Source organism: Amphiprion ocellaris, chromosome 18, assembly GCF_022539595.1.
Source record: "Amphiprion ocellaris isolate individual 3 ecotype Okinawa chromosome 18, ASM2253959v1, whole genome shotgun sequence".
NCBI lineage: Eukaryota > Metazoa > Chordata > Actinopteri > Pomacentridae > Amphiprion > Amphiprion ocellaris.
Window position 1 is genome coordinate 3877300 of NC_072783.1, and position 13974 is coordinate 3891273.

The 13974-nt window shown below is 40.1% G+C and overlaps 2 protein-coding genes across 3 annotated transcripts in view; both read left to right on the forward strand.

Annotated features, from left to right (window-relative positions):
- The first annotated feature begins 106 nt into the window (after positions 1 to 106).
- hoxb1b (homeobox B1b) lies at positions 107 to 2839 on the forward strand. The gene is made up of 2 exons (XM_023298635.3): positions 107 to 1943; positions 2192 to 2839. Exons 1-2 carry the CDS (start codon positions 1397 to 1399, stop codon positions 2500 to 2502), a joined length of 858 nt encoding a protein of 285 aa, XP_023154403.2. The 5' UTR covers positions 107 to 1396; the 3' UTR covers positions 2503 to 2839.
- Positions 2840 to 10436: 7597 nt separating this feature from the next.
- Positions 10437 to 13974, forward strand: part of skap1 (src kinase associated phosphoprotein 1) — a 31672-nt gene continuing 28134 nt past the window's right edge. Inside the window, exons 1-3 of one of the 2 annotated variants that reach the window (XM_023298632.3) lie at positions 10437 to 10611; positions 12016 to 12140; positions 12801 to 12853. In XM_023298632.3, coding sequence (XP_023154400.1) covers positions 12814 to 12853 — 40 coding nt within the window. In that variant the 5' untranslated portion in view covers positions 10437 to 10611; positions 12016 to 12140; positions 12801 to 12813. Of the gene's footprint in view, positions 10612 to 10839; positions 10868 to 12015; positions 12141 to 12800; positions 12854 to 13974 lie in introns of those variants that run through there. The other variant, XM_055004612.1, reaches the window with a different exon arrangement.

Consider the following 13974-nt stretch of genomic DNA (forward strand, 5'->3'; position numbering starts at 1 on the left):
TTTTAGTTAAATCTTAATTAGCACTTGAGGTGTATAACATCACATTAACTCGTGCTTAATTACAGGGCCTCGTTCAGATGAGTGAGGATGCTTTAGTTTTGGGAAGATTTTACATTATAGCCTCAGTGTTGCTATACCTCTTAAGCAGAAAAAAAGAAGCTGGAAAAAAGCCTATAAGGTCCTTAAACGTGTCTTTGTTCTTTTATGGGCAGAATGGGCCAAACAAGCTGTCAGTCTTTAAAAAGAGGCATGATGGATCACTGCCTGTTTCTGTCTGATTCAGAGTCTGTCTGCAGGATTCTGTGAAGAAATCCAACAAATATTTAAACCAAGACACCTTTAGACCAAATTTATATTTAGGCTGAGTTTGTTTTTAGTGTCCACATTCCCTTTATGCTAAATTAATGCAAGAAAAACAAATAATATTGCAGCTAAAACAGCATACAGGCCATACACTTAAAAAAAAACAACGATTGGGCTCAACAATGAAAAAATTAAGACTAATTTCTATGTAAATTATGTTCTACCAACAAACTACACCGAATTAAGGGAATTAGCTTTGCGCATTTTCTATTTATCTATTCTAAATGACTGAATTTGTAAGGGATAAAGGATGGGACTTGAAATTCTAAGCACAAGGTGAAGAAAAAATTAAGTTTTGAAGCCAATTTCATTAACTTGAATATCAACAAATGCAGAGATTTGAGTTTAAGTTACACAAAACATTAAGTTGATGCAACTACTATTATAATTATCACGTCTAATGAACTCATCAAAACAGTGTTTGCAACTTTAAAGGTTTATCTAAATCAGCAAATTACATTATTTAATCTTGCAACAATTAAGTAGTGGGAATAGGTCTGTTATACTTTTTAGAGATTTATACATTTAAATAGTTACTACAGCAGCTTTAAGGTTTGGAATAAATAATTTAGACGTCTGCAGCGATGTAAACCATATCAACATCAGGAATGATTTGTTTCGTAGGTTAATGATATTAAAACTATTTAAATCCACATTATTACTATCATCGTTGCTGTTACGTGTCATGATTTTTTTTTATTTGTCATTAATTTGTCATTTTCAGCTGCCCTCACACTGCAGCCTGAAACTGTGTCCTGATGTTTGTGTTCTTATCAGATGGATGAGCGCGTTTGATTGAAGCGTTTGTCATGTAAATGCGAGCCGTTTGATGGACGAGCCCGCAGACTTGACAGAGTGCTGGAGGTCCTTCGCCATTGGCGTTTAGCGGGTCACATGGTGTGTCAGGAAGGTGATATGAGGGTGGAAGGCAGTTTTACAGCTTTGACATACTACCTAGAAGGTTTAGGGCAAAGGGAGCACCGATTAATGACCGCTCAGTTTAGATCACTTCCGAACAAACACCAGGCCCAGGATGAACTCCTACCTAGACTACCCCGTGTGCAACCGAGGGGCGAATATCTTCAGTGCCAAGGCCGGATACCACAACCTCAATCATGGATACATGTCGTCCAACCCGTGCGCAACAAGTGATAGTTACGCAGCGGACGGTCGCTTAGTGGCCGCGACCTCTGCGCCCCACCAGACCCAGAGCCTCCCTCTGCACCACCAGACCCACGTCAACTTGGACCTGCAGTTCGGAGCGCCTGGGAGCTCCGTGTACGGCTCACCTCTGGAGTACGGACATCACCAGTACGGCCTCGCCCCCGAGCAGGACCGGAGCTTGATTCAGGTTTCGCCCCTCGGGACAAACATGGCTCCTTACACCGGGGACAGCTGCGGGCCTGGGGTCGCGCCCAGCAGCCAGTATCTGCACTTTGGGGATCAGAGGCAGCAAGAATATTCAGAAAGCGTTTACACGAGGTTACCGCCCCAGTGCAAGGAGAAGGATTTGGAGCATGTGGAGGAAAGTTCCAAAACTTTCGACTGGATGAAGGTGAAGAGGAATCCTCCTAAAACAGGTTTGTTTTTTGCTCGAAGTTCGAGTTAAGAATAAGTGCAATTTTAAGAACCCACGACAGAGAGAGAGAGAAACTGTGCGTAATTGCTGCGTAAAACCAAATCCAGCTGATATAATGAAGCCAAAGTGTTTTAAATTGTTCCACACTCATTTGGCAACTAATGTTTTATGCATTCTTCTGTTCATTCTCACATTTTTCATTCACGTTCCAGCTCCATGAGTCTCTCCATCATCCATTTCTCCCTACAGCTGTCCTGTCGGAGTTCGGGGTTCCGGGTCAGCACAACGTGATCCGCACCAACTTCACCACGAAGCAGCTGACCGAGCTGGAGAAAGAGTTCCACTTCAACAAGTACCTGACGCGGGCACGGCGGGTGGAGGTGGCGGCCAGTCTGGAGCTCAACGAGACGCAGGTGAAGATCTGGTTCCAGAACCGCAGGATGAAGCAGAAGAAGCGGGAGAAGCTGGGCTGCGTTCTGGTCAGCACTCCAGCACCCGTGGAGAAACTCTGTGGCTCTGACAGCTCTCCAAAGGCCAGGGACAAAATCTGTGAACCTTAAAAAAAAAAAGGAAAAAAGAAAGAAAAGGACAGTGGAGGCCTGAGCAGAAGTTTCCATATCTGTTCCCTGCAGTTGCACCATTCCAGTAAAAAAAAACTGAAATTTTCTTGAGGACTTGTGAAGTAAACAGGGTAGTCATTGATCTCTGAAGTGGATGCTGGAAAAAAACTTTAAAAAATGTCTTTTCTTGTATTTGTAATCCTCCTATCATAAGCCCATGCTGTGTTTTGAGTTGGAGCACTGATGAACTCAGTGTCATTGTTTGCACTATTTATTTACAGGGTATTTTCCAACAACTGTTGAGCTGATTTAGCTTAATAAAGTCTATAAAAATCAATCAGATTTCTTGTGTTTTAAAAAAGGAGATGGTGATAATCCACATTCAGCCCAATTCAACTTTAAATTTTGATACAGAATTTGCTAAAATAAAATCTTGTGTGGCATTCAAACTCCTTTTTTCTTATACATTTACTTCTATTAATACTCCCAAAGTTCCCTCGCATAATGTGACAAGAAGGAATCTTTCACAACACATGGGGTGGCTCCCGGTGACCTTTTCACCTCGAAATACCTCCAGGGGCTCTAAACATGACAACAAACTCCAAGGAGCCAGGTCTCACCCGTGATTTGTTACCCAAATTCTGCTTGGATACAGCTGACACAGGTTGACAAAGTATTTTACATGATTTAAATCACATTTTCCTGCCAAGAAAAGAGAAAAAAACTAAGCGTATCATTTTATATCTCAGCGCCTCACCTTTGGCCAAACACCGGCCGGACCTGACCACCTAGTTTCCTCTCGTGGTAAAGGGGCAGCAGTTCCAATATTTGCACTGGGTGTTGGGTTTGTACACACAGTTTCTGCCCTAACAGCACTGGCCTGTTGGTGCCCTTTTTTCCCCAAAGCCGAGGTTCACTCAGAGTTCAGGCACAAATGAATGCAGAGTCAATCCGTCAAGACACCAGAGTGGCTCGGAGAAGTAAACTCGGCGGCTCTCATACTTTAGGTTTTCGCAGGTATTGCTTTTAATATCGAGACTAATAAAGCTGTAGGACATTTAGACTATGTTCTAGACTGTGCGAACTTTAATCTCTTCAAGGCCTCTGAAAAACATGTTTTCAGAAAATGGAAATCAGCAATCACTTGAAATATATCTGCATGATATGCAGTTCTCTCACAACTATATTAAAAATTAATACACCTCCATGAATAGAAGTTACAGTTGAAATACCATAGAGCCCATTACTGTAAATTAGAAAAGGGTTGAGGGGGTTTGTTGCCGTGCACTTCTTTACAAAGCCCAACGCCTCCTCTTCAGATGAGTCACAAGGCCAAGGACTGGGGAGGCGACAATCGATATGGTGAATAGTGACAGATTCAACAACAAAAAAAGGGGACGGTGCAGAAAACAAGTGTGGGACTTCATTCCAGAGGTGTGATCCCTGCCATCTCTGTAGGTAATACCTCAGCGCTCCCAGCGGGCTCTCCATCTGGAGGTGTCAGAGTCGGTGCTGCAGCCAACACCACGGAGACAGATGTTCAGCTGGGGGAAGAGGAGGAGGATGTTTTTCACCTTCGGATCAGCGTCTTCGCCTTCTGCCGCAGAATGTAGGGCAAGGAGAGAGGAGAAGGGGCGCGGAATGGTTAATGAACACAAAAGGGACAAGAAAGAAGATCCCATTATGACCACAAATAAAATCAGAAAACTCCATCACTCAAACACCTGACTGCACAAACACGAGGCCTATTAATAGATCCACGCGGCCTCTTTCCTCTCAGATATCTTACACATCTTTAGCCGCCGCCCCCCCACCTCCCTCCGCACTTTGTTTGAGGTCAACCCGGCGCTGTTTGTACCCCATGCTGCTTGCAGTTGTTGCAGGCTCTTTTACAAGTCTATTGCCAGGCTCACTTCCTTGGTCTTCTACCAGTTCCTCTGTCGCATGTCACTCCGCAGGGTCCCCGGGCTTCAAAGGAAAACTAGATACAGTATTCATGGCATAACGGGGGGTTGGTCATCTGAGAGATACCACAGAGGAGTCATTTTTTATTGGCAGATGTCAAACACAGCTTTTTTCGGTTAACACCGCATACAGCTGACAAGACGCAGGAATAAATGGAGCGTAGGAAAGAAATTTTCCACCAAACCGAGCAATATTTCAATCTGGTTTCTTGACAGCATCCTAGTATATTTACAGAACACTTTGTCAAGGGTAGAACAGTGAAGCCATACACTTATTTCAGTGTTTTCTTATAACTTTCAATTGCTTTTTATTAGGATGAAGGCATTCAATCAGTCTTATTAAAGAAATCTAACAACTACAAATGGGCAAACTGAATTAAGAGAAGGAGGTTGCAAGAATTAGTCGACTGACAGAAGGTTAATTATTAGCAATTCTGCTAATTGACTAAGCTCTATTTCATTTTTTAAATCAGAAATACTAACATTTGCTGCTTCCAGTGTCATTAATGGAGAGATTTCATGCTTTGATTGCTCAGGTGTGACATTAAATTGAAAACCCTTGTGTTTCAAACTAAACAAGACAAACATGACCTCTGAAAGTGGGAAATTATGAAGAAATTTGGTCTGCACTTATGACAACTTTTGCATGTTAATCTGTCTTTTCTTGTAGTTTTCCTCATGATTATCCTTCCTCAAAATTGACTCGACTTTCTTATATTAGAAAAATGTTAATTAACTGAGAAAACAGTTAGCCAATTAGATAATGAAAATAACTGAATCGAGTGTATTTAAAAGAAACACACAGAACAGAGGAGACCTGGAAACAGTGGTGATATCATGTTATTCAAGGTGCAGTTATCAGTGGGTTTAAAGTTAATATAATGGACTATGCACGAAGATATCCTCACATATTATACATTATTATTAATTAGAAGAAAAATATACTTTTTGCACTTCCAAACAAGGTTAAAAATGCACAAAAGAAACAAGAAAAAGTGAGATTTATGCAAAATTTTCATCAATATTGATTTAATAATCATGATTTTTCAGGATTATTGTTCGCTAACGCTGCCTATAGGTATGAATGGCAACAATCTCTCCTTCCTTTGTTATGGCACTGAGGCTCTTTATAGCCCAGCCTGGGAGACTCTTGACAACCATCCCCCTCCAAGTCAGGCTCTATTGGATCTGGAAGCGCCAGCCGACCTGAAGCTCCCGTCTCCTGGGTCCCCCTGCGACTGCATCCCTTTCCCCACTCCATCAGCATAGTAACTGAGAGAGACAAGTGACTTGGCCAGGGTTAACGTCTTAATACTCCCTGGGATTGCCTCCAGGATCCAAATGGCTACCCCTAATAGTTTTCCTCCTTCGCGTGCCTGTCAGACCGCCATGACTATATGCCGTAAGAAAAACAAGACTAGCTGAGAGGCAGAGTAACGAAGCAGCACAATGAAATAATGAGGGGTGGTGAGGGATAAACGGAGCGACCAAGAGAAGGTTTTGGTGTGAAGGTCTGCGTAAAGCGATGCCCGCTGCCCAAACGCTGGCACACCAGCGGCTCGTACTTTGCATGGAGAGCCTGTACACTTGAAATTAAACCAGCTCCTTCCTTTGGAGCCCAGGAGGGGGAAACCAGAACTCAATCAGTGTCACGTCACATGGTTCAAAGCGGCCAATTCGATGCTGCCAGGGGGTTGAGAAATGCAAGGTGACAGTTCATTTTACCACTGACAGTGTGTCGGTCTCGCTTGCTGGCTCCCCAGTCAATTCCCAGCGAGCAGTGAAGGTTGAGCGTTGCTGGAGACAGACAGCAGCTACCCCCCCCCCGCCTCCTCCTCCATCCTCACCGCCGCTCTCTCATCGACCCTGCTCTGCTTTGTATTCCAATTAACTGGACAGAGGGAGAGGTGGCAGTGTGCAGGATCACAAGCAAAGGCTGACACATTCTTCTGGCGTCCTTCCAGTCTCTCAATCCCAGCAGTATCAATAGTGCGGCGCTTCTCCCCTTTTCCCTTCCCTTTTCCCCCTCTTCTCGGCTTATGACAAGGGCCAGTTGTTCCAGGGGGGTAATTCATAGATTCTTCTTTAACAACTGCCTCTAGGGACAATGTCTCGGTAATGAAAAATAGGTCCCTCTCACAGATTCATATATCACATGTAATAGAGGTGTGTAATCACTCAGCCGAGTCAACGCGCTGCTAGCTGTAACTGCTATCCTTAACAGACACCTCAAATAATGCTGAATTAATATTTTGAAATGGCTCATATATCCTAACATAATACAATTTGAATGATTTTCTATTCAATGCTCTCAGGGCTAACATTGATTCGACTACAAGCTGAGGTAACTCTCCGAGTCAGTCAATGTGAGGGCTGACTGAAGGTTGTAGATTCAGCGCAACACATTTGCTCCTCTGTCTTTTGTGTCCTCAATCTATCATCACTTTTTTTCTTTTTTTGTTTGTAACTTCACCACCACCACCACCAAAAGCTCCCCCCTGCACTGACATATGTTTGAGCAATGGGTGGGTTGGGAATACAATGATTCTGAGGAAATCCGAAAAGTAAACTACCTCTTTTTATCTCCTCGAGCAACACAAATATTTACAACAGACCCTTAAGAATCGGGCCAAACACCTCTTTTACAAAGGGTTCGAATATGCTGTTGAATTAGGCCCACATTTGAGCACCAACTTGAGATATTTGCCTTTGTAGAAGGTGACAGGGTGATTTAAATCGACGGTTTAAACAAATCATACTTGTATAATTTGCAACTTGATTCTTCTAGCTTTTAATATTGTGTAATTTTGATTGTAAAACACACAAACCTCAGCACTTCCTCCTCTAAAATAAAGACAACTGGAGCTTGAAAGACAGGCATGGGTGCTTCGCTATTTGCCCCACTGGACAGCAAAAGAGTCCTTGCCTATCCAGAGAATGCAATGTGGTGTGTGTGTGTGTGTGTGTGTGTGTGTGTGTTTGCAAGACAGGATACACACACTCAAACGCGAAGCCTTCATGCCCCGAGGATCCTCCCGACTCTCTCTCTCTTGGCTCTATCAGATCAGAGAGACCCGCTGTCCCTCCCCACACCGCAATGCAAATGAAAAGGAATGCACTGATAAAAGGCCAGATCCTAGAGATGAGAGGGCAGAAGGAGGACAGGGGCAGCAAATGCTAAAGGGGGAAGAGCCTCTTGGGGAGATGAGAGGTGGCCGAGGAGTCAGTGTTGGTAGTAGCGGGAGATCATAGCCTTGCTCCCCCTCAGCGGCGTTTGATACAGGGCTTTTGTCGCTCTTTCAGCGGCGCATTGTTGGGTGGTGTAATCCCCGTCGGATTACAAAGAGCTTCCCTTTTCATATGGGGCTCACCCAGCAGGCAGGTGGCTGGGGCTCTGTGGAGCTGTCAAGGGGAGGGAACCTCTTTTCCAGGGGAGGGGACCCCAGTTCCTCTTACCTTCACAGGGGCTTTTTGCTGGGAGGCCAGTCAGGCGCAGGTCAACGTGGGGACAATCCTGACATGAGATTCAACTCGGCCTGACCCCGTGGCTTCCTGTAGAGTAGTGACAGGAGAGGAGACCATCATGAGACAGCATTCAACAAGAAATATCCAAAAATACTTAAAATATGACAACACGATCAAGAAAAAGTGGTGCTGCTGCTTTTAAATGTGGGAAAATATAGTCATTTTTAGTCACAAAACACAACATTAGGGTCAGTCTGTGGTTAATTTAGGAGAAGAAGAGCAATGTGCAAATTATTCACATGAACCAAATGTCAAAACTGCATCAAAATAGGCAAGTGTGTTTGTCCGTTTAAGAGCAATTAATGCCGAGTGCACCTGTGTGATGTTTCCTAAAAGATCTGAAAAAATTATCTCCCGATCCTGAACACACATTCCATATTTTAAAAGGTAAACAAATTATAACATTAGTCCACCAGCGCAGGATCAATAAGACGATAGTGAGGTTATTCTATTAGTAATACTGCTGCTGCAACTGCGTCTCCTACACATGTCAATTGTGTGTATAAAAGCCCACTCCAGTCCATCCCATCACCCTCTACTGGTAATCTAAACCATTCATCCGTGCCCTGTCAGATATACTGAGGGACCAATTTACCAATGCTGCTTTCGTCTGTTGTCAGAAATATCCTAATTGGTTTTTCAGCTTAAATAAAAAAAAACCCATGAAAGTGGTAGATTAAAAAAATGACACTTTCTGATACCGAGTTTGACAAGATGTGCTATTTACTACTTAGATGATAATGTTGAAGCATTTAAAAATCTGTTTTAATAATTGAGTATTATAATAATTTATTATATTGCAAACTGCCTCTCGGCTGATGTTTCTTTTTTTATCTTTAAACACAAGACAGCTTTATAACAATGGATTTCTATTCTATAATGTTATGATTACCTGTGAGACATCACTTGAATATATAACGTCTTTAATGTACAATTACACAGTCACTAAATCGGTGCATATCTGATGGCAGCATCTGCACAAAAACTATATCACAAATGAAAACGTTCGATAAAAAATATTTCTAAAAATGCAGGATTGATAAATGCAGGTTATGATAAAATAAAATATTTTAAAAATATTTTACTACATATAAAAAAATTAATTAAAAACTCTGATACTGGATTTTACAATGTCATTAGTCAAAATGGCACTTGAATGCAGGGCCCATTGAAAAGGCAACGTTAAATAATTATACAATTTAAAAAATGACATAAAAACATTTTATAGTTTTATTGTTGCTTTAGATTGTAAATATATAAACTAAAAATATTTTTGAAAACAAATTTTCCCCCTTTGCTGTGTACTTTATGTAAAAACGTAGTTAGCATATAATAAGATTAATAAATATCTTTGCAGCATCACAAAAATTGCTCTTATTTATGATATTACAGCTTCATTCAGCCAAGATGGATAATATGACATCCAATACAGCACTCATGCAAAAGTCAGAGATAAACATTACTTGCTCCAAACAAATTTTAAAAAGTTTTCAAACCAATTTACAACTTTATGTAACTTTAGGTTGTAAATAATAAAAAAAAATAGAATTATTTAAATACTTTTTTTCTCTGTAAACACAACGAAAGAATGTCGGTAACTTAAAATAAAACATTTTTAGTTGTGTTACGATTTTACAACTTCATTAGTCAAGATGGATAATACGAGCACTTGAATGCAGCATCCATGCAAAAGTCAAATTAAAATAAACTGCTCCTATACAGTCAAATAAAACTGATTTTAAAACTGATTTGGATCAAAACATCTGCATTATATCCTTAAAACATCTTTGTAAAACCATTCTTGAAAAATAAGAAGCGTAGATAACTTACATTGATTAAAAAATATTTTTAAAACACTGTTCGATAATAAGAAGCTAGTCTAATGTAAGATTTTTAAACTTCATGAGTTAAGACGCATACACTGAGCACTTGAATGCAGCACTGGCGCTAAAATCAGAGATAAAAAGTGCTCAATCCAATAAAACCCCTTTTACAATCGACTTACAGCATTATGGCAGTTTTAGGTTTCAAATGTATAAAAAAAATGCTCCTTAAAATACTTTGAGTAAACAATGAGAAAAAACGAAGATGGCTTTGAAACGTCATCATGAAAAAAATAAAACAGCAACCCCTGATTTACGATTTCATATCGCCATTAGCCAAACCGCATAACATAAGCACTTGAATGCAACGCCAATGCAAAATCGGAGATAAATCATGTTCAACCAAATAAAAAACGACTTACGGCTGTATTGTAGCTTTAGCTCTTTAACTTACATTTAAAAAAGCACATTCAAAACAAATTCATGCATTTGCAGTAAACATGACAAAACGTATATAGCTAAAGAAACGTCATCATAAAAAAATTGCAACCCATGAGCCACGACGGCTACTATGAGCACTTGAATGCAGCAGAGACGTTAACGTCGGAGGTAAAACGTTTGCAGTCAAATAAAACCACCTTTAAAAGTGATTTTCACCTTTATTGTAACTTTAGGTCGTAAATATATAAACTTACTCGGAGAAATGCTGTTGGAAGACGAACTTCAGCTGCCTTCAGGCGTCGGTTAGCTTAAACAAGCTAACGTTAGCTAGTAAACGGCCTCAAACTGCGTCACAGGTAAGTTAGCTAGCAGTTTAGGTTAGCCAAATGATTAACGTTAGCTTTATTCACAGTCAGTGGTTGTTATACGTGGTCTGAATGGTAATTTAGACATACACAGCACAACAGGTGCTTTCAGGAAGCCTTCACTGTCACCTGGAATATGAGGGCAACGATGGTAACTTACAATATCCGGGTTACCGGTTTATATAGCTAGCTAGTTAGCAGCCAGGCGACAGTTCCAAGGCCATACCAACTAGCCATAACCAGTTAGGTGGGTAAAATATGACCTACAGCTACTAATTAATCAAACAAACTTATTAAATAAAAGCATAGATGCTCTCGAATTCGTTAAATTAGCTAAATTAATATCCTACCGTTACTCGTGAAACCTAACAGGAAATGTATTTGTTCTTGTTTTTAGTGTTGTGATGTGTAAAATCTTACTTTGACCACTATTAGTTTGTTAAACTAGTTATATTTGTGGTTCTGTGAAAAATTATGAAATACTGAAAAAGTATTTCTCCAATCAGATGTTAATTATTTCAGTATAAAACAGAGGCATTGCTGTTGAAGTAGTACAACGTTTAACGAGTCTCTATAGAATACTGAGACAAAGACTTAGCAGCTAACTAATAAAGTTAATTATCAATAAAGTGTCAGGAAAGAGTGAAAAATATTGTTTATAATTTACTATAGAGTCAACCTCTTTAGATGTCTTGTGTCAAACAACCAGTCCAAAATCCAGATTTAACCAGTTTAATGTAAGAGATGCAACCTATAATTGATTAGCTGTCAGCTATTTTGACAGTCAGTTATTTGGTTTTATTAAAACTCTCTGATTCCACACTCTTCAAACTGAATATTTCTTGGTTTATGTACTTTTTTATTGCTGTAAACTGAATATTTTTAGGTTGTGGACAAAACAAGACATTTGAGGACATTGTCTTAGACTTTAGAAAATGCTAATCAGCATTTGGCATTATTATTATTTTTTTAAATATATATTTTACAGACCAAACAACTAATTAATTAACCAGCAAAATAATGTCCATGTGAAAAGCTGGAGCCATTAAATGTTTGGAATGTATGCTTAAAATATTATTGAAAATAATTGAACAGTCACTTACTTTTCAGTCTATTCACAAATCAACTAATTGTTGCAGCTCTTGTTTACTCTTTATTGTGTAAAAGTTATGCTGAATAATTTCTCCACTTCACCAGTGTCTGTTATACTGGCCTGCTGTTTGTCTCTCTGCTGCTTTCGGTTTGGTCTGAGGTTTTCCAGGGACCACATGTGCATCAGAAGAAGAATCTTCTTCCTGGGAAATCCCATTTTGCTGACTAGTACTTTTTAAAACAATGTGGTACTTTATTGATCCCTGTGGGGAAATTGTCTCTTTGGTTTTTCCCACTTTGCAGGGAGGTCAGGCTGCAAGAGATTAGCTACATGGCAGCAAATCTGGAGCTGATAGGGATTCACTGTGTTGCTCAAGGACACTTCTACGGCCTGAATGCTTGCGGGGCATTTCGTTGAATATCTGAAGGTATGATTAAGAGGAATTTTCATTAGTTACACCACTCTTAAATATCATTTAACATGAAAAGCCTGACAACAGCATACAAAAGTCTTCTTATGAAAAAGATGAACAAGAAAAAGCATCAAAAGGGACCCAAATTACTCATCTTTTTTGAGTGTTTGCAGTTACTCATTCTGTGATTCACCAGAAACACCTGCACATACGTAAGATTTCTTTGTTATTGCTTTATATTGTGCAGTTTTATTGGGCTTCTGTGCTGCTCGAGGCACCCAGTGTACAGTAACATGGCCCCTACTCCAGCTAGTTTTGCAGCACTGTACGTCGGACAAAGGGGGTTTTCTTTCTGTCAGTCAAACCTTCACCAGCCTCGACTGAGAAACCAGACTGCAGAGGAAGTTGTCGTCCGTGCACCTGCTCCACCCCGTTTTGTGCAAATCTAGATGCATGCACGGAAGTTTCAGGTTTCAGTGCTAAAGGACACAGGTGGTTAGACGTTGTGCCAGTTGATCTGTGAGTGTGTGTGCCAGGCTCTGGTTTCTGTCATGAAGCTGTAACAGTACAACAGAGGCTGGGTGTTCATAGGCTGCCTCGGGGAATAAAACACAAAGTGTGAAGGGGCAGAAAAAAGGCCGATAAGTCAGTGAAGTAAAGTGTCGTGTTGGACAGGTGAAAACCAAGGATGGGGACAATCCCGAACGACATCAGAAGACTATTGGATGGTAATGCCTTTATTATTATTATTATTTTTTTTTTTTTACTGATAATATGTCTTGCTTTCAACAGCGCAGTTTTATTTGTAAACCCTGTTACTGAAGAATAGCCTAACTGGAAATATAGTGTAAGCAGGGGCGCTTATCACAACAAAATGACATTTAGAATTTACCAGTAGCAGAGTTATGCTTCTACTGGTTGTGTACACAGACAGTTAAGAGAACTTGGAAGTGACAGCCTAAAAAATTACGGATTGTCACATTAACAAAAGCAAACAGTACAACATAAAAAGCCTCATATTTCTCCATTGTTGTCATATACAATAAACTGTTTCCAACATGGCGGTGCCGTGGCATTTACTACATTTGCATGTACTGCCAGGCCAGCAAATGCCGCCTTTGAAAGAACATTTGCATTTGTCAGTACATTTGTGTAATATGGGAGTGAGGACATAAAGAAATTGAATCAGATAAGTGACCTGTTTTGTCTTCATTACCATAAAGATGGGTCTCACATTTCTCTGTAATGTTACTATGACCTGAAATCAAGTTAGCGCTTCAGTTTACTACGAGAGTGAAAGAAATACTGATCATGACTTCTTCCTTTTCACATTTTTGAAAATGTGATTTCTCTTTTAGAGGTCAAGAAAAATAAAGAGTAGCTTTATATTTTTCAGAAAAGCAATGTAGGGGCCTGAATTACAAGTCAGCAATCATTATAAAACAAACAGCAATATCCAACAAACTAGGCAAAGGCTGTGACATTTTAAACACTATAGTTTTCTTTATTTGCATTAGTAAGACTTTGCTAAAGTATCCTACTTATTTCTATTTGAATTATGTGTGCAGTACAGGTGGTGGGCATCAAAACCTAATACTACACTCTTTGTAAAGGAGAGGCTTTGGCTGAAAACAATAAATTATTAGATATTCACTACGTACACAAACACGAGTTGTGAAAACTCCAAGGCTGTTGTGCTTGAGTGCATTATATTGCATTGTATTGGGTTCATATTGTTATGTCCATCTTCTGTAGAAAGATAAATTTGTGATGTCTGAAATGACACAGAGCAATTCTTAAACTTTTTTCTGAATATTGTGACCCACTGAGGAGATAGAATGAAGTGTAA